Here is a 26,632-nt window from a genome sequence, read left to right on the forward strand (position 1 = left end):
TTCATCAGTTAATTAAATTTTTTGTTGTTGTTGTACTCAAAATTATTGATAAAGAATGAAATAACCACAATTCAGCCTCTATGTCGCATTTTATCTTCTTTTTAAAAAGAAAATTAGAAATAATTTTCTGTTTAAAAAATGTTTTTGTTACATCATAGTATCTTTATACTTCTGGGTCACCCATAAACGGCGTCACGCATTTTTTGACGAGTTTTACCCTCTCCTCTCCGTCTCACGTCGTTACAAAAAGCCAGACCCCCCCCCCCTAAAATGAAGTCACACCTCAGCCTACGACCCCCATCAAAATTGCTGTTGAATTTTTCTTGAAACATCGATATCTTTCCAAAATCTTGTCAAAACTCTGTCAACATAGAGTATTTTGATCAATTCCTATTACAATTTATCAAAACCGTTTTCTAAAACATGAAATAACGTCTAAAATTAGTTTGCTAATATTGCTTTTTTATAATGCAAAAGTGTGACGTCTCACCATCTGAACCCCCCCTCCCCCTCATCACACACCATCACACAATTACGGACCCCTCCCCCCTACGAGTGTGACGTCATTTATGGACGACCCCTTCATAATAATATTTTTATTCGTAAATGATATGAAACTATAGTGAGTTTTTTTTTTTTCAAAGCATGGTGTCTAGACACGTTTATATGCCTATTTATAACAGCGTTTTTCAAAATAGGGCTGATACAACAACTGTTTGAACAAATGGCAGGCATTATATTATTACTGTTGTCGTTTTTGTGAGCGTTGTTTCATTATTTTCAGAGAAGGGGGGTGTATTTATAATGTTATCGTATTAAACAGTCGTAATGGAGTTGCATAACTATACATGACACAGCGCCTTTAAAAAAGAAAAAAAAAGACATCCTTTTACCAAATGGTGTTTTGAAGCTTCTCCCTAAGAGGTCATCCATAAATGACGTCACGCTTTTTTTTTTGACGATTTTTACTTCGCCGTCCTCCCCTCAGACCCCCCCCCCCCTTAAAATGACGTCACACCTCAGCCTACAAACTGTCAAAATAGAGTAATTTAATCAATTTCTATTACAATTTATTAAAACAGTTTTCTAAAACGCGAAATAACGTCTAAAATTCGTTTTCTAACATTGCTTTTTTATATTGCAAATGTGTGACGTCGCACCATCTAACCCCCTCCCCCTAATCACACCCCGTCACAAAATTACGGACCCCCCCTCCCCCCCCCCCCCCTACGAGTGTGACGTCATTTATGGACGACCCCCGACACTCTCAAAAGAATAATCATACATGAAATCAACTTGTTAGTGTTATTCATTATTTCTATTACAAAAACTACTAACTCCCATTTCCCCCCCCCCCCCCCCCCCCCCGTGTAACTTATTGTCATTAAAGTACAATTTAATCTCTTCCCCAAAAATTTTTGTGTGGTCATTTATGGATGAACCTGTAGAGTTAAACGAACTACCTTTAAAGGAATAATTCTGAAAGATACACCAGCTGATAAAGTGCAACACAATAAAGTTCTTTGCAATCGGCCGCTCTCTATCTAATGGTAAATTATGAATGGTGAAGTGTAAGAGCCTTAACGTAACAGTTTCTTCCTTATTAGGATCTTATGGGCCAATCCAATGAATTGCTAGCTTACAATAATAGCCCGAGCCATTTATGGAAAAGCTTAAAATAGATATTTGTCATAGTGTTTTCAATGTTAGTTTCGTACAAAAAGTTACCTATAAATATTGCTACATACAAAGTGTTCTTTAAAAACTGTTTATTAGTCTGTAATCAATAAAGAACTTTTGAACAATTGTCTCTGCCTGTCATTATCTGTGTTGAATCGGACTTGATAAATTAGTTTATCTATCATATGACCGATAGGGGGCGCAACATTACATTGGACCTTCAAAGGAAGTGGAACATCCCACCGTCACGCCGGCAAACTGTTCTTTCTTACTAGCATTTAAATTTAATTTAGGTAAACATGGCATCGGGAATAAAAATCGACGATTCGGTTAAAAAAGCATGGGCTGGATGTAGTATGATGAGTGTAAAATCCAAAAAACTCAAATATGCTGTTTTCAAATTCTCTGACGACGTAAAAAAAGTCGAAGTGGAGAAGACCGGCTCAACTGATGACGGAGAACCGTGCGAATACGATGTTGTTATCGGAAGTCTGCCTGCTGATGATGTTCGATATCTTGCGTATGATTTCGATTTTTGCAACAAAGACGGCACCAAGAAAAGTGAGATGATCCTGGTTTCATGGTAAGTAATTGATTTTGTTCAATCTAGACATTTTTAGATTCTATTCTGTCAACTTCCTGACCAAGGCTTAAAAATCCGGAAGTAGATTCTAGTTTAGAAGATCGCTGACAAAAATACTTTAAAATATTACAATGCTCGTCAGTTTAGGCCTAATAATTTTTATTTTTGCTTTCAAATATAAGAATCTAGATCTAGATATGGTCTAGTGTAGATTTAGATCTAGATCTAGTTTGTAACAAGTAAAATAGCAATGTTCCGAAATGTCCAGCATCCAGGCCACTTCATTCATACTGCAACTGCAATGATTAGTCACTGATTCGATTTTAGATTGAATGATTAGAATTCTAGATTTCTATAAGATATAAGATCTCTAGTCTAGATCTAGAGTGGCCGTCCGATCTGCACTCGTGAGCGGAACTCTCAATTTCCATTAGGCGCTATTTAATGACCGTTTCACATACAAACAAACCGAAAGTATCCTGTAAGTCTACATCCATTCTACTATATTAGGTATGAGTCATATTGTATTCCTACGCATAGTATTGGAGATAGTCTTGAATCTAAAATTTAGTTGTTAGACATAGAATTTCAAATTCCAGGTACTAAGATAGATTAGTCAGTAGATAGGGCCCTACGCTTCTAGATCTAGAAAAGATCTAGATTCTAGATCTTGGTAGAATGCCTGACTGGCAGGATGGTAGGAGGTTGTTTGTTGCCAGATAGATCTACGTCCTAAGCCTAAAGAGCCTTAATAATGTTATAAATCTTATTTCAATGTGAGGTTACTGAGAAATGGATTCCCTATTGTATGCCAGAAAAAAGCCTGCTTTTTATTTTTTATTTTAGAAAAAATGTTTCTTGTCAGTCTCTACATCTATATTATAATTAAATTAAAACTGAGGAAACGACTGGGTCCTTAGCATAATTTTAAGTCCATGAAAAAAGCAATTAGCCTAAGTTTGCCACTTGAGAAAAATTACCCAAGGCCTAGTAATAAAAATTCTATTTTTTGCCTGCTGACATAGCTATTAGGGTAAAAAATATTTTGTTTAAAATGTAGGCCTACTAATTGGGCAATTTTTTGTGCCCAAATAATGACTGCGTAAAGAATGACAGGATGTAAAGATGAATTTAAATTGGCTCATATATTTTTTTAAATTAATAGGTCCTAAGCCCCTTTTAGCTATACAAAAAAAAAATGATAAAACTATCACAGGAAACCATGAAACATCAAGTTTTTGACCTGCAAAAAGGCTATTCACCCAATTACTTGTTAACACCTGGTTTATTAAAATATTTTGACCATTTTGAAAACATGCAGCTAGCTGACCAATACATTTTGGGTTAATGTAATGTTGCAAGCCTGATTTTTTTGTTTGTTATTTTGTGGTAATTTTTTTCCAATACATGTTACAAAACTCAGTAAATCTGAGTAAAAGGCTGCTACTGTTGTTTTGATAATATTTTAAACTGAAAGCAACTTGATACTGCTTGGATGAGACCCAGCTGGTTTTTTCTTTTTCAAAGGTCTATTAAAATATCTGAATGGTCTTTGTTTGTTATGACTGATAAAGTAGTTGATGATCCTGTTACTTTGTTTTGGTTTTTCTCTTCTATTGCATCCTCTTCAGGTTAAATCTAGTTTATGCAAGTCTAAAAAGTAATAGACCACTGTTTATTTACAAGAAAAGAATAGTAATAATACATCTGAGAAATTTTTAAAAGCTTGTTTTGTAAAATATTAATAGATCTAGACAGTTGGGATAAAAAGAATCTAGCTGTTGTACTATTTTATTTTTTAATCTCATTGCTTTGCATTATCACACAACTGTGAACTGAGTAGAGGCAAGACATTATGTGGTATTCATCAAATGTGCACATTTTTTAAAGAAGCAACTTCTAAAATGCAACAATAGAACAAGAACTGTTTACAAGTGAAAACTGGCACTCTGCATTGTTACCCCCTAGAATGTTTATTACTTAGCATTGTGTTTAAATGTTTTTATATTATTCTGCTAGGCACCCTGAGAGCTGCTCTGTCAGAAAAAAGATGATCTGTGCCTCTTCCTTCAATGCCCTGAAATCTGCACTTTCTGTTAGCAAGAATGTCATAGAAGGAGATAACTATAGTGAAGTTGATACTAAAGCAGTTTTAGAGAAACTTGGATGGAAAGCAGCTTAAGATGAAGAGGAATTTATTAGTTAGTATAGGTAAGTTAAAATTCATGCTTTTTATATTTGTATTATTCAATATTATATTAAAACTGTTATATAACCGGACATTCTGTAGATTTCTATAGTTATCTAATATCAGTAGTTTTGAATTGAATAAATAAGTGGAAAGTATAGGCTATAAAGAAGCACTGTTGCCATGGTCAAAAATAGTTGAGAGTATATTTTCTCATTATTGGCATTTAATAGCTTAATTAAAGGAAACTAAAAATAGTAATAATTATACAAAAATAAAAAAAACCTGCTAGCTATTTTGAGGAGTCCACTTGCTTTGGTAACTAACAAAAAACCTATCTAGTTAATAAAGTGTCATCAAAGGTATTTTATAAACTTCTGATCCAAAAGATGATTTGATTGTAATTCCAATCTTTTAGCAGAAAAATAATTAAAAACAAAAAAAATGATTAGACATGACTGTTTTTGGAAACTTATTTAGCAGTTTAAATGAATATATTTATTACATTTAAACGGTCACCACATATTGAAACAGCTGTGCCCTTTTTCTAAAATAATGAAGCAAATCTAGTAACATTAGGTAAATTTAGCTCACCCATGTTGATGTTACTAAAATGCAAATGCTTGCAAATTGTAGGTTCACAGGAATAGGACCCTTTTTATTGTTCTTAGTTTTTATTCCCCAGTTAAATAAACACAATTTTATTTTCAGGTGTGCTAACAGCTTTTTGAGACATCAGTGTAGGATTCTTGTATGGAGGGGAATTTTTTAGGTTTAGCAACAACTTTGCAACAATCTTGAAATCTATTTTTGAGAACATTATGATGGTTATTGGATTTTTATAAAAATATTTTCATTGTTAAATTGTCATTTTTCTAATAGATATGCTAACCATTACACTCATCCTACAAAGAAATGTTACAACTGGGGATATGTTTTTAAATTTACCAACAAGCATCATCTTTCCCTTTATTTTGCTTATAATGTTCATTACTGTAAAAGTCATTGAAAATCTGTAAAATATAACTTCTATTCTTTTGTGTTAGCATTAGTTGGTTATAAAATGTCCCCTCCAATGTATGTTTTTGTAAAATAATTCATTTCAGTTACGACAAGTTAATAAAAAAAATAGGCTTTTCTTTTTTCTGTTGCTACATAGTAATTTTGAAATTTTCTGTCATGTCTTGTTTCATCATAAAAAAATCATCTCTTGAGTAATTTATTTGTTGATTATTTTTTTAAAGTATGTAACAAATCAGTAGCCTGGTTCTTGTCTTATAGATTGAGAATATTTATATCAAAACCTAGCCACTGTGCTGTGTAATATAATGGTAATGTACCTATATACTGCTTTGAATAATAATTTCATTGTTAAGGCTATCCAGTCTCATTTGTAATATGACAGTTTTCTCTGCTAATTATTAGTATTTATAACATTGTGCTCAATAAAGTTTTTAAATAAATTAAAATTATACAAAACTTGTCACATCTGTTTTTACCAATGGTTAATCAGTTCTGTTAAATGTTTTAACTCAGTTTGATAATCAGTCCAGAAAAGTGTTAACTGATAAAATAGATCTCTGAATTTGTGGTGTGATATTAACAAAAGTAGGTGTGTCACATAGACTTGAACCATCCTGTTGGTGGACAGCATGAATACATTCAACAATGCGCTAAGAAGTAAATTTTTTGTGTATACATTTTACTTAAACTGTGAGCTTGTTTGATCTCTGTATTATCAATCTCATTTGTACAATGAGAACACACTTATTTTGTAACTTCTTGGATGTGAAAAAGTCATGGCATTTAGTGACATCTATTCTTTTTGTAAAACTAGTCAACCGCCATGTTATCGCGGTTAGCAAGTTACTCTTCAGTCTAGAAATATCTAAACCAATTTAATGAATAGCAAAACTAGTATAAAAGAAAATTGCTGACTGGTGGGTAGACTGATATTCTACTCACTGATGCACACACCCTCTGTGTACCACATTTTATATTCATGCAAATAATTAATAAAACACTGTTACTACTATAACTGTTTTATTACATTTATCTTGTTTTTTTTTTAAACTTAACCACAAAATCTATTCTTAAGCTGACAGGCTCAGATGTACCTACTAAAGAGTGGCATTATATTTCTAGCTTTTCATCCCTGAACAATGTGTGTTGATATCATGTACTGTATAAATCAGCTTAGTTTTCAACACATCCCATCCTAGGCAGATAAGGTTGCTGATAATGTCCTGATAACAATTATACTGAAGTCATCCACCACTGAGTTCCTTGGTTCACTTCTAAATATACTGCATGACACTATTTAAATATAACCCAAACTTTAAACAGGAGACGTTTAAAGTTACTTTTTGGAACTGGCGGGTCACTGGGCAGGTGAAGTAGAGTTCACCTGTTTCCGTGACCTCGGGATAGTGTGGTCAGCGCTTTGCCCAGTGCCTTTACCACAACCCTACTCTAGAAACAAACTTGACTCATTTGACTGTACCGGGGAAAAAACTTAAGACTTGGTTTATAAAAAGAAAACCTGGGTAGTGCGTAGTATGCAGTCTGTATTTTGAGGTGCATTTAAGTAGCCATCATATGTCAATTCTTATGGACATTTGCTCTTCTGAGTATCTTAACTTAATTACATGTTTTAACATTCAGCCTGTCAACAAAGTTATGTGTGACCGTACTGACAGGTATATTAACACTACAGGAACAATTGGATCCCACTTGTGTATCATGACATTGTGCACATCTTGTACAGTACATAAACTCACAAATTATATGGGCCCTAGTTTTTTTTCAAACTCAAAATTGTGGTTTCAATGGAGGAGTCAGACTTAAGTTAATTCTAACTGCACCATGGACCATCATGTTTGAAAGAGATAAGTCTTTAAAAATTTTGGAAAGAAATATTTGCAATTCCATAATTTAGCATTCTTAGAGCCTTGTGAATTATATAGTAGACAATCAGTTTCACCCAGTGCTAATTTTCTTTAATTGAGGGGGGTGGGGTATAATTTAGGACTATATCAGTTGTTTAATTTTAGAGTTGTCTCTCCCAGAAAAATGGCTAACGAGCCAAATCTGAATGAGGGTTCGAACTCGAGACATTTCGGTTTAGCAACCATGAGCTTTACCGACTAGAACACGCTGACCCCTAATTAAAGTTCAATAAGCTGCATTTTTAAACACTAAACAGATTTATGACAACATAATTATAATAAAGAACACCAATACAAAATTACATTTGTTTAATTAAAAATGAATTTCATGTGAGGTATGTTTTTAGAAAATAATTTAATTAAAGGCTGTAGTTGAATCATCTCAAACTTTTAAAAAATACAAATCATCTCAAAACCACAAAAACAAAAATTTACTTCCTATTAGGGCTACTTCTACATTTTAAAGTTATGAAAAAGAAAAATTAGCTTTTCAAGCTACAGAATGTAATTTATTTTGTTAGGTTTAATTGTTTCATACATAAGCCTACTTTTTGAATCACCTAGAACATTTTTGGACTATCAAAGAAAATGGTAAAATGATTCATGATTTAAAAATGAGACATCATACTTAGTGAGCTTTGTAAACAATTCACTTCAAATATTACAAAGAATAAAAATACAGTGCAAAGTGAAACAGTAATTGGAATAGAACAATTATATACATTTGTAAATTAAGTTGCTATTAATAATATTTACACTAGTGGAGAATTCAAGTGGCCCATCTTAATCTCCCTTCAATGAACACAGGTTTCTGTCAAAGGAAATATAAATTGGACTTAATTATTTTCCAGGTAATTTGTTGACTGAAATCAAAATAAAACCAAAAGTTTTGAACCTAAAAAGTTTTTGAGCAATACCTCAGACTGGGATGGAGTGGTCTAGCGGTAGACGGCTGGACTGCTAACCCGTAAGTCTCGAGTTCGAATCCGGGTTCAAGTCAGTAGACCATCCCTGAGTCCACTCAACTCTGATGGGTACCTAACTCACGTTAGGGAGAGTAAAGGCGGCTGGCATAGTGCTGACCACACTATCTCTTCATATGCCGAAGTCACAGAAACAAGTGAACTCTACTTCACTTGCTCCATAGACTGTCAGGTTTGAAAGGGAAACTTTTTTTACCTCAGACTGAAGCTCCCTGAAGTATTCTCTGTAATTTGCTAGCACATGTGGCAACACCGTTGGCTGTGGCAGTACTTGGCCTGTTGGACAGAACACTCCCAGGTCTGGACGCAGGTGAGAATGGACGGGGTGTGATGAGGTCACGAGGTGTGTGGCTTGAGAGGAGGGGAGACAACTTTTCTACAGCATTTAAGGTCAGAAGATCCTGAAAAATTCCAAATTTAAATATTACAAAACAGTTTGATGGCAGGATGAGTACAAAGTGTTTAAACCTAAGGTCTTCTTTAGCACTGGGCAAAATGCTGAGCACACTATAACTTCATATGCAGAGGTCAATGAAACAGGTGAACTCTACTTTGAATGGGTGCTCTACTTTTTATTCTTCAGCACAAAACAATACAGGTAATACAATAGAAGTCAACATAAAGAAAAAGCCCAGTGCTATGAGTCAGTATTATGTAAGAATCACATTTCAAAGTGAAGAGATGAGTTTTAGATCTTTTGTGACGGGGTGAGGGCCAATCGTCATTCCTGTGTAGCATAGTGTTCCTGTGTAGCATAGTGACGCAACCACAGCCCTCCAGGGGTGAGGGGAAATCATCATTCCTGTGTAGCATAGTGACGCAACCACAGCCCTCCAGGGGTGAGGGGAAATCATCATTCCTGTGTAGCATAGTCACGCAACCACAGCCCTCCAGGGGTGAGGGGAAATCGTCATTCATGTGTAGCATAGTGACGCAACCACACTGCTCCAGGGGTGAGGGGGAATCATCATCATTCATGTGTAGCATAGTCACGCAACCACACCGCTTGATCGTACTCGGTTCTGTGTGATTTGTCCAAGCTTGGTCCACCACATTCCTGCTGCTTCTGCTTCACAGACAAGTGATCTTTTCAAGTCTGTTTAGGCCTCCCTACTTTCCTCTTTCCTTCAGGATTCCAATCTAGTGCTAGTCTGGTGATGTTGCTAGTTGGTTTTACGCAGGGTGTGTCCATTCTTTCCCAATTTGCGTTTTTGTATTTTATTGTCAATAGCGTCTCGCCTAGTTTTTCTTCATAATGTGAGGGACCATGGTGACAAGTTTTAAATAAATGGTCCTAAAAAAAATTACTTGCATGCAGGACATGTTCACAATACAATACATTTGTCTCCCAACATTTAACAAGACAAACTACAAACTAACCTTGATGAGCTCATCTCTGGTACACAAGCTCCTTAGAGCAAGCATAGCATTAATTTGCACTGATGACTGGGTATCATGGCAGGCAGTCTCCAGCAAACTAAGACAACAAATTGAATTTAAAAAATCAAGTAGGTGTAGTGATTAACATAGTGATGGCTGTTCTATCAACATCATTTTGGGTTGTGATAAAGGTATTCAGTTAGGCACATGCAATAGCTATGTGATTTCACTGTTAAACTTTAATACTATCTAGCTAATATTATTTTTTAAGAAATTTGGTTATTAATATTACAACTAATTTTTGCATACTGACATCACATAATTTTTAAACAGGTTTTAGATGAAGTATTTTATTTACAACAAGCCGACCTGCAGCATATCATACGCCGCTATTTAGTTGTTTTTTCTACTTTTCAGTTATTCATAATTTGTGAATTCGACACTACCAACGCTGCCACTGAAAATATTTCTTTAAAACACTATAAGTAGCTCGTTAAGGACGATAACCCCCCCCCCCTCCTCCCCCACCCGCTCCGTTAAAGTAAACTCCACTTAGTAAACCCCCCCCCCCTACGTTTAAAATTGTTTCAAACTAAATTATCTGCCCCTAATAGTCGTCACTAAACCCGGCTCTGTTTGTAAACATTTAGAGTGAACCACAGCTCACCAGACCATGTAGGGGTGGGGGTGGTAGGGAGCGCGTTTACAGCTTGTTTTCAAGAGTCTCCCAGAAGAGAATTATATATATAGATGTCATTTTTGTGGCAACAATGCAATGGAAATAATAAAAAGTAATTTTTAAAAAATTTTACTTCAAATATTCTATGCAATCCCTTAATTTTTATACTTACTGTGCTACTAATTTGCATTTTTTAATATCTGGACATAAAAGTGAGGAATGCATGCCAAGGTTACCACAGGCACCTGTAAAAAAAAAAAGTAAAACAACACTTAGAAGAAAATATTTTTGAGATCATTTTTTTTAAAATCAAAATTTTAAGAAAAATCAAGATTTTTAAGAACATTATGTAACACTATTATTTGAAGAATAAGATCAAATATGTTGAACATGAATGAAAAGTATGAGTGAACGAAAGCATTACTAGCTGCATTAGCCCTTGTTTTGGTGACTGGGTCATGCAGTAGGTCAACTAAATGAGGCAGTGCTGGTCTCAGCTTCTGATAAAGCTCTCCATTGTGGTAGCAGGCATTGCCCACAGCGTAAGCAGCACACTGTGTATCACAGGAACAAAAATAAATAATTTACTTTACAGCTAGCTAAATTAATATAATACAACTTTACAGCTAGCTAAATTAATATAATAAAAATAAAACTTTACAGCTAGCTAAATTAATAAAATACAACTATACAACTAGCTAAATTAACATAATAATATCATAAACATGGCACTGCATAACATGGGAACCAAAATAAACAATTCACTTTATAAATGGCTAAATTAATTTAGTGTCATAAATATAGCACTGTCCAAAACATAAATCAAAATAAATTTTGTAAGGGTAATTTTTAAATAATGTGTGGATACCAGCAGAGAAAGTTGTTTTTAAATAAACTATTAACTTTTGGAATAGGACATTGGAAATTTACGTGATAAAGAAAACCCATACATGAGGTTAAAAGTTAAAGGACAGTAGGGTCAAGTGCACAGTACACCTTTTTCTGAAGAATTAATTATCCTTTTTTTTAAAGGTAGTAATGAAACAAATTTAGCTGTATAAGTTGATGACGGTTAAGGTGGCATTAAAACTAGTCTTATAAGTTATTTCGATATGGAACCAGACCTATTTGCCACTAATTGAGATAACATTTTTATAATACAGAAAAATAAAGCTGGACAACCTTTCGGACATTTGAGTCAGAATCTTGCAAGCACGCCAGGAGGCCACTGAGGATTTTGTCTCTAAAATGAGAAAAGAAACTTTTAACAAACAGTAAATGCCATGAATTTTTTTTAGATGTTTTTATTCATATAAATTGTTTGATGTAGATTAAATTTAAGATTCCAAGTAATTTTTTATCTTAAAAAAAAAGCACTAGTTATTTCAATAAATAAGTTTCTGATTTAACAAAAATATTACTTTGGCTTGTTAAGAATGGAATACAGCTGGCCATCATGTCTCATTATATTGCCAAGTAGACTGCATGTTCTAGATTTGATTGCTGCTGTACTGTGATTGATGAAGCCTGACATCAAACTGTAGTTACCTGGCAACAGTTTGAGTACATTAAGTTAATTCCTTTTTTTTTAATTCTACAGATCAACATATTTAGGTGTAACATTAAGGTTTATCTATATGCCTTTTTATTTTTTACCGCTGTAAAATTTAAAAACTGAAGTACAGAAGCTGAATGGTACTGTTTTACTGCTATAAATAAAATAAAACATTTTTGTTTGCGTTTAGAGGTTCAATGTATTTTATTTTTTATACATATTTTTATTTATTCACTGCAATAAACCTTTAAGTTGCAGCAAATAGAGTGATCTAGTTGTTGTTTTTTTTACTGTTATTAAACATTTTTAGTTGGAGGATAGAAGTTTGATGTATTAATTTTTTACTGCTATAAAAAATTTTAGTTGGAGTATAGAGTTATTTTGCACTGCTAAAAATATCTGATGCAAGAAAGAAGTGTTACCTTCTGTCCCTTTGAAAATATTCTTGACCAGGTCCAGGTGTTCTGGTGATGTCCTCACGAGGTGACTGCAGATAGAGATGGCATCACACTTCACAGACAGTGGACTCTGGTTCTCCATACACTTTTGTAGAAATGGCACTGCCTGGAGAAAAAAAAATTTCAACAATTAATCAAGTGTTTTATCTTAGGGGAAAGCTGAATATTTTATTTAAACTCTGTGGAGCTGTCTACTAAAGACAGTGATTAATTAAATAATAATTATCTTATTGAATAAACTTTTTTATTTTGTCATTGAAGAAAACAAATGAAATTAGTATACAATCTTAAGTGAAATAACATGTGATTTGATGCTGTATAAATAACCTAAGATGCTGAGATAGTTGAAATTTAAAATTACCACAAAAGATTAAAGTTACCAAAGCACAATTTGGGTATAAAAAAAGTAAAAATAAGCATAAATCAGAACCTGATATTTTTTGACAGCTGTGGCGAACTGCTCCACAAAAATAACATTTCCCAGAACCAGCCTGGCTAAAAGACCCAGCGGTGTTTCCAGAGACGACCCAGACAAGTGGTGCACACATGCAGCCAGCAGACGAGGGAGGAACTTGGAGGTGTACAAACAGCTGAGGATAACACAATTACAAAGTAAAGTTTAGTCATGGAAACAAAAGGGAAATAGTGTATTAATTAACTGTTTTATATTACAAAGGGGAAATGTATTAATTAACTGTTGTATATTACAAAGGGGAGATATTGTATTAATATACTGTTGTATAATGTATATTGCAAAGGAAAGCATTTTATCATTGTAGCATGGTATTAAAAAAAGGAATTATTGTATTAATTTACTGTTGTATAAAACAAAGAGAAATAATTTATTCAATTACCTTTGTATAAATCAAAGGAAAACATTTTATCATTATAGCATTATATAAAGTCATAAATATTCAAAGGGCCACATCAACCAGAAACATGGGTCAAGAATATAATTGAAACAAAGGAAGATATTTTATTCATGTAGTGTTGTATAAAAACAAAGGGGAATATTTTATTTATTCACTGTTGTATTAAATTAATGGGAGATATTTTAGCCATTAACTTTTAAATAAAACAAAGGGAAATATTTTATTCATCAGTTGTATAAAAACCAAAGGGAATCATTTTTCTAATTACTATTACAAAACCAAGGAAATTAATTTTCTTCTAAAAACAAGTTGTATCAGAAAAGGGAAATAACTGTTCTACTTTCTTTTCTACACACATTGTATTAGACAAGGGAAATAATTTTTCCACATTCTTTTCTACACACAAGGGAAATAATTTGTCTACATACTGTTGTATCTCAGCCAGGAGCTCATCTGTTGTGTCTACAGCAAAAGGGAAACAACCCATCTGTGTGACAGCCAGTATGATGTCTTCAACCAACTGAGCCCCTTCAGCTTTAAAACTAGAAACACATTTTGTAAGTTTAACTGGTCTAGAATATTGTAAAAAGTGTCATTTTTAAAGTAAATCATTGTTAAAGTAAATCATAAAGTCAATATTTTTGTCCAACGAATTCTAGACAAAAAGAATTAAAGGTATTTTAATGCTAAAAAATTGTAACTGAAGTGATCCTTAACTTCAACAAACATTAGTCCTTGTTAAATTTGAATTAATTTTTAAGAGCCGTTTCTGTTTAATATAACATTTAGACTGTTTAATCCAATTTACAAAATTAGTTTAATCCAATCTACATAAGTAGTTTAATCCCATCTACATAGATAATTTAATCCAATCTACATAACATCACGGTCATAACACATTTGCCTAAGTCATGTTTTCATATTTTGAGAAAACTGAAGAAAAAAGGAATAACTTTAGTATTACATCTGCTATGTCACTATGGTACAATTTAAAGAAGAAACAGTTTTCTGATTGGCTCATGACTTAGGTGATTTGCCATATAATAGAATAATGTGTAAACATTGTATTTCAACTATTAACTCAAAATCCCCCAAAAAAATGACTTGGGCGAATATGTTATGACCGTAGTTTAATCCCAACTACATGGATAATTTAATCCAATCTACATAAGTAGTTTAATCCCAACTACATAGATAATTTAATCCAATCTACATAAGTAGTTTAATCCCAACTACATAGATAACTTAATCCAATCTACTTAAGTAGTTTAATCCCATCACGATAAGTAGTTAAATCCCATCTACATAGATAGTTTAATGATCCCATGCTACACAGATAGTTTAAAGATCCCATGCTACACAGATAGTTTAAAGATCCCATGCTACACAGATAGTTTAATGATCCCATGCTACACAGATAGTTTAATGATCCCATGCTACTTACTGTGAATGAATCTGTGTAAGAAACTGAGGGTGTAAAAAATGAACCAGAGTTAGCATTAGGATACTATCAGCTGTGGCCAGATTGGGCAGGCACTGGTATGTTTCCTGAAATAAATTTCAAAAAGTCAAAACATTGTCAGAGTTTATGCACTATCTAGATTCTCTCTCCATAGTTGAAATAAAATGGATGAGGTCTTCTTATTTTATAAATTCAAGTTAGACATTAATTAAGAAAAGAAATTGCTTTGATCTTAAAACTAACACTAATAGGATGATTTCTTATTTTCAAAAATTTTATAACATGTCCTATTTTATTTTTTTAATGTTCAAGGACTGTTTAAAATAAGGTGGCATAGTCACATTTTCTGTTCTTTGTGTGGGCATCTCTAGTATACAACTATACACTCGTTTTAATTTTATGTTAAATGTCTCTAAAAATGTAATTACTGACAATGTAAGAATGAAAACCTACCTTGGTAAACACAGTGACAGCCATCTGTAATGATGCCATTAACCCCTGCGGGGATATCAATGACCAATCAGGAGCAAGGAACTTCTGCGATGCCATCAAACCATCAGTTTTCCCCTCCATGTCCTGCAGCGGCATGTCCACTTCCAGGTTCAAAACCTGCACACCTTGTGCAATCCGGTGCCACATGGCGCCCCAAATCCCTGTCTCTATGTACAGGCTAGCCACAGGGCTGTCAGTCTAAAGGAAATAATAATAATGTCAGTTTTTTTTTTTAATTAAAAATTTTTTAATTTAATTAATTTAAAATTCTTTTTCTACTAAATGCGTGTTTTCAGGCCCAGATACAAGTCAATAAAATATACTAAAACTTTTTAAAATTAAGAATAATTTTTAACTGTTCCTCAATAAAATATTGTTTTAACATTTTGTTTCATTATATTTGAGGGAGGTTGTAGGGCATAAGGTACTTTACTAAAGTTTATGTTTTTACAAGACATATTTTTAAGTGTTGCTTGGTATTTTAAAATACTGCATTCATAAAATCTCTAATGATAATGTACATTTAAAATAACTAACATTTAAACTAGAATATAAAGATTCAAGAAACTTTCTAAACAGAAACTTTTAAAATCACCTGATGGCCAAGAAACCTTTCAAATGTAACTGTTCAATGGGCAAATGTTTTTCATTATTTACAACAACAAAAAATAAAAATAAAACATTAAAAAGAGAACTTAACACCAAACTATGTGTACCTGAATCAACTGGTTTTTCATCTGTTAATGGAAGGAAAAAACTCAAACCTTATAGAGTATTTGTAAGGATTTTTTAAGTGTGATTTTAAAATATTGTCAGCAGAAACCTTGTGTCATTCAAAAAATGTAGTAAGTTTTTATTTTGTTTTTCAGAATTTCATTTTTGTGAAAATAGTTGTAATTTACTGTCACAGATTTAAATACTAACTTCAAACAAGAAGCACAGTAGCCAAAATATTGTACACCCCCATTATGTTTTTGATATTTGTGGTAAAGAAAATAGAAGTTGATTAATGACTTAAATAACCTATAATTTTACAATACAAAGAATTGTGAATATGACAATTACAAGACACTTACAATGTGCACCTAAAATGTGCAGTCCTGAGTTAGGTGTCAAGTGTAGCCAGAAAAAAAAATTCTCTAAGAGTTTGATTTTTTAAATTAAATATTTCAAATTGCAGCTAGCCTTAGGCATTATAAAATTTTTTAAAAATCTGGGCATTTCTACACCACTTAATTCAACTGTTGCATTAATAACTCTAGCTGTAATGGATGACAACACATCTCATCAGATGTAACTTACATTTTTTCATGGAGTCATGTTTATATTTCACATAATAAAAGGAAAGATTCTTTATAAGAAATTAAAGCTCAGGATTAAAAAAAAAAAAAAATTTATAATATTTTACATAACAGAAATACTTCAACATTAAAAAAATGAATTCAAAATGTACAATCTAAAAACAATTTCTAACACAAAATTAAAAGTGTAAAGAAATCTTGTGAGTAAAAAAGAACCATGTGAATTAAATCATCAACCAATACCTGCTTTTCTATGTCTTTGCTGTAGTCCTGATAAATACAATAAACATTTCTATCACCTTTGAATAATTAACCAGTACTTAAAAAACTGGACCAGTTTTATGAAAAATTTGCTGAATCAAATACCTTGTGTAATATTACTGTTATTAAGGGTGTGTCAAGGTTTTTATGGGAGAAAAAAAATGTCCCTCCAGCCACCCTGTAATTAACCTGTCATAACCATAATTAGTGTTTCTTTCAAAAAGAATGAAGGGGGTGTGTGGACAACATGACATGGCGATGTAGAACAATCAAATATCAGGGGGGGGTATATTTTCAATATAAATTATAATTTTCCTTTCATGTGGGGGGGGGGGGGGGGGGGGGGCAGAAGAGGGGGCAATAGGGATCCCTGAAAGAAACTCTGGTCATAATAATATACCCAGGTAATCAGAATTAAGATTGATGGATATAACCTTGCTGAGCAATTTGGTTAATGCCACAACAATCAGATATCTCTGTATGCTGTATTGGTCTTGTTATCAAAATTAGCTAAATATTTACTTGCCCTATTTTAGTTAAGAGGTCTTTGAACACATAAAACAAAACAACAAAACAAACATTAATGTCTTTAAAACTTTTTGAGAGTAGACTCCCTTGGCTAAAACTTAAAGTTCTAAATTGATAATCAAAAGCAAAACAATAAGCATAATTTTTTTTGATTATCACACAAGCTCAAAGTACCCACAGAGAAGAAACTTGTATGTACAACTTGGTACATAGGAATGAAATAAAGATTTAACAAATATAGACAAAATATTTTACTACCTACCCCAGAAAGTAGCTCATTCAATAACATCAAGAGGCCGTCTAAAACTCCATATTCAAAAGGCGGACGAACACAGATCTAGTCAATAAAATAATTAAAATTAGAAGTGCTACATGTGTACAGTTTTCAAGTGACAGGAAAGATGTGCAATGGAAAACTGCACAGCAGAAAGCTCAGTACAAAAAAGTGCGTAAGGGTATTTTTGTGTTTTAAATCGAGCATTTATGGACATTACTAAAGAGTGACTACATGTACATTGTAGCATAATAAAACATAATTCCACTAAATATGGCAAAATTATAGTGTATTAGTATAATTAGTTTGTATTTGCTAAATTTTTCTGTTTGCGCAGCTTTCCAATGCGTATTTTTCTGGGAACCCAATTTTTGGTAGAATTTAAAATCAGTTTTTTTTGGTTTAAGTTATTTAAAAAAGAGTATTTGGTTCTGTGGGAGTAGGGACTTAAGTTTGTGCCTTTGACAGCTCAAGGCTGTAGGATGTGTAAGTCAGCTATGAGGGATGTCCAGGTAAGACAAGTGAAGTTGGCTCAGCTTGTACAGGCCACATAAACTTTTTATCAACCAAGTCCATAAAAAGAGAGGCTACAATGGTTTCAAAGGATGCTTCCTTGAATCTATGATGCAAACAACTTAACTTAATCACAACTACAACTGTAACAGGTCTAACATAAAAACCAACCTGGTCTAGGTCCGTAAACACAGCCAAACAGGCCTGTAGCATCTCGTAGGGCTGGACCTCAGCATTGACCCCACAGGTGACCATCTGGCTAAACAACAGGGCTGCTGCTGCCTGCAAGGGCAGAGGAAGTTGTGTCTGAGGGATTGGTCTAGGTACCTCAGGTCTAACTACCATAGGTCTAACTACCATAGGTCCAACTACCATATGTCTAACTACCAGTGGTCTAATTAACATAGGTCCAACTACCATAGGTCTAACTACCACTGGTCTCACTACCACTGGTCTAATTAACACTGGTCTAACTACTACGTTACCATTTGGCTAACAACCACTAGACTAAGTACCATACTTCTAGATATCATTTGTCCAACTATCATTTTTCTTGCCATTATCTGTTGAGTTACCATTGTCTAGTTACCACTTGATTAACTATAATTTGTTATACTACCACATGTCTAACTACTATTAATATTACTATGTACCCAAATTATCCATCTACCAATTAAGAAACTACTGGACTATTTGATTTTATGATGATTTTGTTTTGGTCAAAGTTTCTTTTGAAGTTCCTGACCAGACAGGAACATTACTCACTGTGTGACTTGCTAAAGTTGAATCTAAGAACAGACCAACCATCATAGCTGCTGAGTCAGTCAGTCTGTGGGGAACAGGGGAACTGAATTAGATGATGGACATATGGGGAACAGGGGAACTGAATTAGATGATGGACATATGGGGAACAGGGGAGCTGAATTAGATGATGGATATATGGAAGTGTGGGGGAACAGGGGAACTGAATTAGATGATGGACATATGGGGAACTGATTTAGATGATGGACAACAGGGGAACTGAATTAGATGGTGGACATATGGGGAACAGGGGAACTGAATTAGATGGTGGACATTTGTGAGTGTGAGGAACAGGGGAACTGAATTAAATGCTAAACAACAGGAGAACTGAATTAGATGCTAAACAACAGGGGAACTGAATTAGATGCTAAACAGGGGAACTGAATTAGATGCTAAACAACAGGGGAACTGAATTAGATGATGGACGTTTGGAAGTGTGGGAAACTGTTGAGAAGGGTAAAATATGTATTGCTCTCTTATAGTACATTGATGTTAAAGAGATGATTGGAATAAAAATGTGAGTTTTAATTGGCAAGGTGTTTAGTTATTTTTATAAGTGCATCATAGGGAAAATTTCATGGCCAACAAAAAAGTATTCTTTTTCAAATGTTTTTATATACGACTTTTTCAATTGTATTAAAGGTCGCTGGTTACTTAAATTTTATAAAAAGTAATCACCACCTAAAAAAAGTTTGAGAACCCGTGGCTGAGATGATAGACTTACGGCTGTGGCATGACTTGTATCTGTATGACTATGACACTGAGGGTGTAGATAACCATCTCAATCACTGTGTTCACCTCCATGTCTGCCATCTCCACCTGAGGAGAATTACACAGAGGGGAGATAACTTTACATAAATAAAGGGGGATAACTTTGTTTAAAAATTAGGTTCAACTTTGTTCTTAGTTCTGTAACTCAACACAATTTTAATATATGAGGCTCATTAGATGGATGCATCAACCTATATTGGAGAGAAAACTGCATAGTCAAACAGTAGTGGATCCATAGAAATTCACTTTTTTGGATGCATCATAATCTGTCAAGGCAAAAACAGCAAAACAATCCAGCCATAAAAATTAACAGCTTTGATTGTTGGATTTAGAAAATGTCAAATAGTGTTAACATCACAAACTGAAAAAAAGAACTAACATTCAAGTTTTCTTCAGAAAGCCTTTAACAAACTGAAAATTAAAAAAAAAAATTCCACTTTCTAATTAAATCAATCAACACCAACAACGTCAACATAGATCAACACATGTTTAACCAACGCCAACTTGCTGGAACTCGACTGCTCACCCCTTGGAGCAGAAACAAGCGGGAGAGCTGATAATTCTCAATCCTGCGAATTTTCTCGACATGCTCAGCGCCAGAAGAGGAACTGAGACTGCTCACCGTTTGCTTCTTCTCTTCATCTAAAAACTCTAGCATAGTTGGCTGCACCTATGTAGAGGTGTAGCTATGACTCCGACACATTTTAACAGGGAGATTTTTTTAAAATGGCTTCGCTTAGTCAAAAAACGAACACTTTTGGCTACATGTATGTAGGGGGGTATAGTTATCACTCAGACACATTTTACCAGTGAGATTTTAGATTTTTTTAAAATGGCTTTCTTTTTAAAAAAAAAAAACTGTAGAATTTTTGGCTGCATCTATGACTCAGATACATTTTACCAGTGAGATTTTAGATTTTTTTAAAATGGCTTTCTTTTAAAAAAAAAAACTGTAGAATTTTTGGCTGCATCTATGACTCAGACACATTTTACCAGTGAGATTTTTTAAAAATGTCTTTTCTTTTTCAAAAAACTTTAGCACTTTTGGCTGCTTCTATGAGGGAGGTGTAGCAATTTTAGAAATGTTACCAGTGAAATAAATAATAGCCTCTACTTGTCATTTAAAAACTCTAGACAAGATGTGAGAGGTCCAGCAATTACTAAAAAAATTTACCAGGGAAATGAAAATGTAATAAGTATTAGGTTGCTGCACTGTTAACATTATTGTAAATTTTAACCATCAAGAAATTCTGTGGTAGAAATTTGTATTTAACATCTACAGCTATAAGCATAAAAGTATTTTTATAACTTTTGTTATTTTTAACATTTTTAACTTGACAAGGATCTTTTGTATGTGCTTAATTAATGCCGTATAATTAAACACAATTTTTTTTGCTCTATAAAAATCTCTATAAAATGTAGTTAGTGATCTCACCTTCCCCATGATAATGCCAATTAAGGAGTCCACATGCTCAGAGTTTTTGTCAAGGAAGTGACAAAATTCAGCAGAAGCTTGACAGCATGAGTACACTACCTGGATAAAAATGGAACACTGCTGTAGTGAAATGGTTAAAAAAAACTCTCAATACAAATAGAATACTGCTGTGGTGAAATGGTTAAAAACACCACTTGATACAAATATAACACTGCTGTAGTGAAATGGTGCACTGTTTATTAAGCAGATTATTTACTAACTGAACATCAATAGTTTTTACACACAACATTTATTTATAAACAAGTAATTTATATTTATCAGTAGAACAATACTAATGGATATTTAACAAAAAAATTACAACACACCTCACAGTATTACAATACCATACAACATATACCAAAATACCATAATACAGAACATAACTACTAAATAGTACAAAATTACTAGCATAGCATACTCACTGTACTGTAGACCATTACTACCATACACCAGTTACTTACCCGTACAACATTAAAACCATACTACTGTTACCCATAACAACACAACACTACAATACAACTCAAACTTACCAGTAACAAATTACTAACATACATCACTCACATTAGGGTAAGTAAAGGCGGCTGGGCATAGTGCTGACCAAACTACTCCTTCATATGCAGAGATCACAAAAACAAGTGAACTCTACTTCCCTTGCTCCGTAGACCATCAGGTTTGAAAGGGAACTTTACTGTTACACATACCACATTACTAACATACATCACTCACATACCCGTAGCACATTCCAACCATACAACAGTCACCCAAAGAACATTATTACAATATAACACTAACTCACCCGTAACAAATTACTACCATACAACATAAACTTACCCGTAACACATTACTACAGTGTAAAGGGTGCCTCATCAGAAGAAGAAACTCATGGCCGATGTCATTGCTATTTTTAGAAATCTTTTCTGCTAGGTACTCTGCAACCTACTCAAGCAAAAAGTTTTGATCACATGACTTGCGAGTAGGTCAGTATTGATCACATGACTTGCATGTAGGTCAGTATTGATCACATGACTTGTGTGTAGGTCAGTAATGATCACATGACTTGTGTATAGGTCAGTATTGATCACATGACTTGTGTGTAGGTCAGTATTGATCACATGACTTGCATGTAGGTCAGTATTGATCACATGACTTATGTGTATGTCAGTATTGATCACATGACTTGTATGTAGGTTAGTATTGATCACATGACTTGCGTGTGGGTCAGTATTGATCACATGACTTGTATGTAGGTCAGTATTGATCACATGACTTATGTGTATGTCAGTATTGATCACATGACTTGTGTGTAGGTCAGTATTGATTACATGACTTGCATATAGGTCAGTATTGATCACATGACTTGTATGTAGGTCAGTATTGATCACATAACTTGTATGTAGGTCAGTATTGATCACATGACTTGCGTGTAGGTCAGTTTTGATCACATGACTTGTGTGTAGGTCAGTATTGATCACCTGACTTGTGTGTAGGTCAGTATTGATCACATGACTTGTGTGTAGGTCAGTATTGATCACATGACTTATATGTAGGTCAGTATTGATCACATGACTTGTGTGTAGGTCAGTATACTTCAAGTCTTTCTTTCTACCTGATACTTTCAACATAAGAAGTCATCCATAAATGGTGTTATGCAACTACAGAAATGGTTTATCAGTATATTTTTAATACTAATATGCATATGTGCTTTCTTACTCTTTTTTTGCCATCTTTGTTGACAACTGCATCCTGTGATACAAAAGTCAGTGAAGCCAAACAGGAAATGGCCTGCAGAATGATTTGCTCCATTCTCTCAGCCGCCATCTGAACATTGCCTTCTGCTAGCTCTGTTGGGACCAAACAAATATGGTACAAGGATTTTCTTTTAAAAAATTAAATTCTATTGAAAAAATTCTATTTAAAGTAAATGACTTAAACTATACTAATACAATGTAATAGTATTATATTGAATTATTATTGTTTAAGTCAATTAATTTTAATAAATCAACTCTGAACAAGAAGAAGCAAACTGTGACTTTAGAATCAGCAAATTGTCACAGTCATTATTTTGAGTTATAAGTTAACTTGAAAAAACTAAATAAATTTTTAAAAATTATTTCTTAGGTCAGTACTCTATGCTCTATAAGAAGATGACGGAAAGGCATATGTTTGTAGGAAATTAACTGCATACATCGCCATAATGATTTTTTACTTCACATATCAACATTCATTTTTTTTCTTTTAAACAACAAAAAAGTTTTAGTAAAATCAAAAGCAACAAACATGATAATTAACCCCCAACATTTATAATTTTATATACTTAAAACCATTAAAGTGTTTAATTATTATTTTGAAGTTACAGAAAAAAAGGAAAAGCCATAGGCTAAAAAAGATAATCAATTGATTATATTCATGTAAGTTGGTATCATTATAAATATACTTTAACCCTAACATTTTTTTAAAGCTTCGGGTTAAAAGAACAAGTCTCATTCCCCCAAAATAACCAAACACAAACAATGTTTGCCAAACCTGTCAATCTGTTCAGGACACCCGGGTCTCCCCGGGTCAGGATAAAAATGCTGTCAAGGCCATCCCTGTGTTTGGTGACCAGAGATGCAAAGTATTTGTCTGGGTTTTCCACGCGGGCTCGTTCATAGGCCCCACTCAGGTAGATGACACACTGTAAGACAGTTATTCAGGTAAAAGATTGCTAGACCATGCTATCATTAAATTCTACAATGATTTTAAGATACAAAATTTAAAAATTTGTATTGTTTAAGTATGATTACTAAAGCTACCACAAATAATCACAGAGCTGAATTTAAAAAAGGGTGGTCTTGTCATTGCAAAAATGTTTACTCAAGTAAAAATTATATTTCAAGATCGGAGATGTTTAATAAGTAGCAGATCATGAAATGCCTGTATAGCTTTTGTGAACTTAACCTTGTTGGTTATATTTACAAAAATAATTTATGAATAAATTCTATAATTACTGCTAGAACTATAAATGCATAGTAATTTTTGCTGAAAATTCAAAATATGTTTTTTTTAATATGTCACTACCATACTAAATTCTGTAATTCTTAAGTCACAACAGGTATTTTAGGGTTAAGATGCATGTTAAACTGAGAGTTTTAAAAAATCCCAACACAAGCAAGGGAGGTAACTCACAAGTAAACTCTGTTCCAGCAGTCTCAAATCCTCATCAATACTTTCAGTTACCAGACTAGGCAGCAGGGACCAGAAGGAGTGAGTGGCCTTGGCATAATGAATAACACTGTTAAGCAAACAAATAATAAACATAAGATGCACCAAGTATGTAGGGGTGGGGGGGGGGGGGGGGGGGAGAGAAATGAGAAAAAGCATTTTTTTCACTAAAAACAGAAATTAATGTAAGAGTTCTAACCTAATTGACTCTCATGTCAAAAGGAGTATCTTTTTAAAAATTGTTAATTTAAGGGGGGGGAGGCGGTTGTAATTTTGTAACAATGTGTAAATCATGTCCTTTTGTAACACTGTGTAAATGTTGTAATTTTGTAACAATGTGTAAATGTTGTAATTTTGTAACAATGTGTAAACGTTGACATTTTGTAACAATGTGTAAAAAAAAGGTAAATGATATTTAATGATGACCCTATCACTAGATTGTTCCCATGATCAAATATTAAAAAATAGTTTCTAGCAATTGTACATTGTACAAAGAAGAAATTTTCAAACATGTAACTAATTAACTACAGCTGATTTACAAGTGTCTATCTTTGGAGTCAATGTTGGACCAGTCCGCCCAGCCAATCTCGCTGGCAAAGAAAGCGTTGAGGGTGATGACCAGGTCTATGACAATCTGCTGGGCCCAGGGTTGCTGTGGGAGGTAATTAGGTGTCAGTGAGGAGCCTTTACTGTGTAACCCTTTACAGTCTAACTTTTAGTTTAACCCTCACAACCTAACCCTCACAACCTAACCCTCACAACCTAACCCTCACAACCTAACCCTCACAACCTAACCCTCACAACCTGACCCTCACAACCTAACCCTCACAACCTAACCCTCACAACCTAACCCTCACAACCTAACCCTCACAACCTGACCCACACAGCCTAACCCTCACAGCCTAACCCACACTACCCAACCCTCACAACTTAACCCTCACAACCTAACCCACACTACCCAACCCTCACAACTTAACCCTCACAACCTAACCCACACTACCCAACCCTCACAACCTAACCCTCACAGCCTAACCCTCACAGCCTAGCCCTCACAACCTAACCCTCACAACCTGACCCACACAGCCTAACCCTCACAGCCTAACCCTCAAAACCTAGCCCTCACAACCTAACCCTCACAACCTAACCCTCACAACCTAACCCTCACAGCCTAACCCTCACAACCAAACCCTCACAACTTAACCCTCACAACCTAACCCACACTACCCAACCCTCACAACCTAACCCTCACAACCTAACCCTCACAACCTAACCCTCACAACCTAACCCTCACAACCTAACCCTCACAACCTAACCCTCACAACTTAACCCTCACAACCTAACCCACACTACCCAACCCTCACAACCTAACCCTCACAACCTAACCCTCACAACCTAACCCTCACAACCTAACCCTCACAACTTAACCCTCACAACCTAACCCACACTACCCAACCCTCACAACCTAACCCTCACAGCCTAACCCTCACAACCTAACCCTCACAACCTAACCCTCACAACCAAACCCTCACAACCTAACCCTCACAACCTGACCCTCACAGCCTAACCCTCACAACCTAACCCTCACAACCAAACCCTCACAACCTAACCCTCACAACCTGACCCTCACAACCTAACCCTCACAACCTGACCCTCACAACCTAACCCTCACAACCTAACCCTCACAACCTAACCCACACAACCTAACCCTCACAACCTAACCCTCACAACCTATCCCTCACAACCTAACCCTCACAGCCTAACCCTCAAAACCTAGCCCTCACAACCTAACCCTCACAACCTAACCCTCACAACCTAACCCTCACAGCCTAACCCTCACAACCAAACCCTCACAACTTAACCCTCACAACCTAACCCACACTACCCAACCCTCACAACCGAACCCTCACAACCTAACCCTCACAACCTGACCCTCACAGCCTAACCCTCACAACCTAACCCTCACAACCAAACCCTCACAACCTGACCCTCACAACCTAACCCTCACAACCTAACCCTCACAACCTAACCCTCACAACCAAACCCTCACAACCTAACCCTCACAACATGACCCTCACAACCTAACCCTCACAACCTAACCCTCACAACCTAACCCTCACAACCAAACCCTCACAACTTAACCCTCACAACCTAACCCACACTACCCAACCCTCACAACCTAACCCTCACAACCTAACCCTCACAACCAAACCCACACAACCTAACCCTCA

General features: G+C 34.6%; 2 protein-coding genes across 2 annotated transcripts in view; one reads left to right on the forward strand and one right to left on the reverse strand.

Moving 5' to 3' along the window:
* Positions 1-1,761: 1,761 nt before the first annotated feature.
* LOC131929091 (uncharacterized) lies at positions 1,762-6,483 on the forward strand. The gene is made up of 3 exons (XM_059285284.1): positions 1,762-2,263; positions 4,283-4,474; positions 5,163-6,483. The coding sequence occupies exons 1-2, from the start codon at positions 1,980-1,982 to the stop codon at positions 4,443-4,445; spliced, it is 447 nt and encodes a 148-aa protein (XP_059141267.1). The 5' UTR covers positions 1,762-1,979; the 3' UTR covers positions 4,446-4,474; positions 5,163-6,483.
* Positions 6,484-8,579: 2,096 nt separating this feature from the next.
* LOC131929092 (serine/threonine-protein kinase 36) overlaps positions 8,580-26,632 on the reverse strand; it is a 31,078-nt gene continuing 13,025 nt past the window's right edge. Inside the window, exons 16-38 of the mRNA XM_059285285.1 lie at positions 24,944-25,056; positions 24,369-24,474; positions 23,727-23,877; positions 22,914-23,044; positions 22,035-22,139; positions 21,165-21,263; positions 19,683-19,777; positions 18,923-18,986; positions 18,329-18,439; positions 17,633-17,707; positions 16,825-16,851; positions 15,997-16,017; positions 15,242-15,478; positions 14,771-14,874; positions 13,755-13,868; positions 12,885-13,044; positions 12,419-12,560; positions 11,863-11,989; positions 11,624-11,684; positions 10,866-10,995; positions 10,614-10,686; positions 9,763-9,859; positions 8,580-8,783 (exon numbers count right to left, since the gene is read on the reverse strand). Of these exons, the coding sequence (XP_059141268.1) occupies positions 8,580-8,783; positions 9,763-9,859; positions 10,614-10,686; positions 10,866-10,995; positions 11,624-11,684; positions 11,863-11,989; positions 12,419-12,560; positions 12,885-13,044; positions 13,755-13,868; positions 14,771-14,874; positions 15,242-15,478; positions 15,997-16,017; positions 16,825-16,851; positions 17,633-17,707; positions 18,329-18,439; positions 18,923-18,986; positions 19,683-19,777; positions 21,165-21,263; positions 22,035-22,139; positions 22,914-23,044; positions 23,727-23,877; positions 24,369-24,474; positions 24,944-25,056 (2,547 nt within the window). The remainder of the gene's footprint in view (positions 8,784-9,762; positions 9,860-10,613; positions 10,687-10,865; positions 10,996-11,623; positions 11,685-11,862; positions 11,990-12,418; positions 12,561-12,884; positions 13,045-13,754; positions 13,869-14,770; positions 14,875-15,241; positions 15,479-15,996; positions 16,018-16,824; positions 16,852-17,632; positions 17,708-18,328; positions 18,440-18,922; positions 18,987-19,682; positions 19,778-21,164; positions 21,264-22,034; positions 22,140-22,913; positions 23,045-23,726; positions 23,878-24,368; positions 24,475-24,943; positions 25,057-26,632) is intronic.

This window comes from Physella acuta, unplaced genomic scaffold (assembly GCF_028476545.2).
Source record: "Physella acuta isolate Inbredline_101_S28 unplaced genomic scaffold, ASM2847654v3 ptg001595l, whole genome shotgun sequence".
NCBI lineage: Eukaryota > Metazoa > Mollusca > Gastropoda > Physidae > Physella > Physella acuta.

Bases quoted from the DNA above. Each gene is read 5' to 3' on its own strand.
- LOC131929091 (XM_059285284.1), top strand. From the start codon at position 1,980: ATGGCATCGGGAATAAAAATCGACGATTCGGTTAAAAAAGCATGGGCT. The intron at 2,264-4,282 runs GTAAGTAATTGA...TTATTCTGCTAG, and splicing joins GAGATGATCCTGGTTTCATG to GCACCCTGAGAGCTGCTCTG.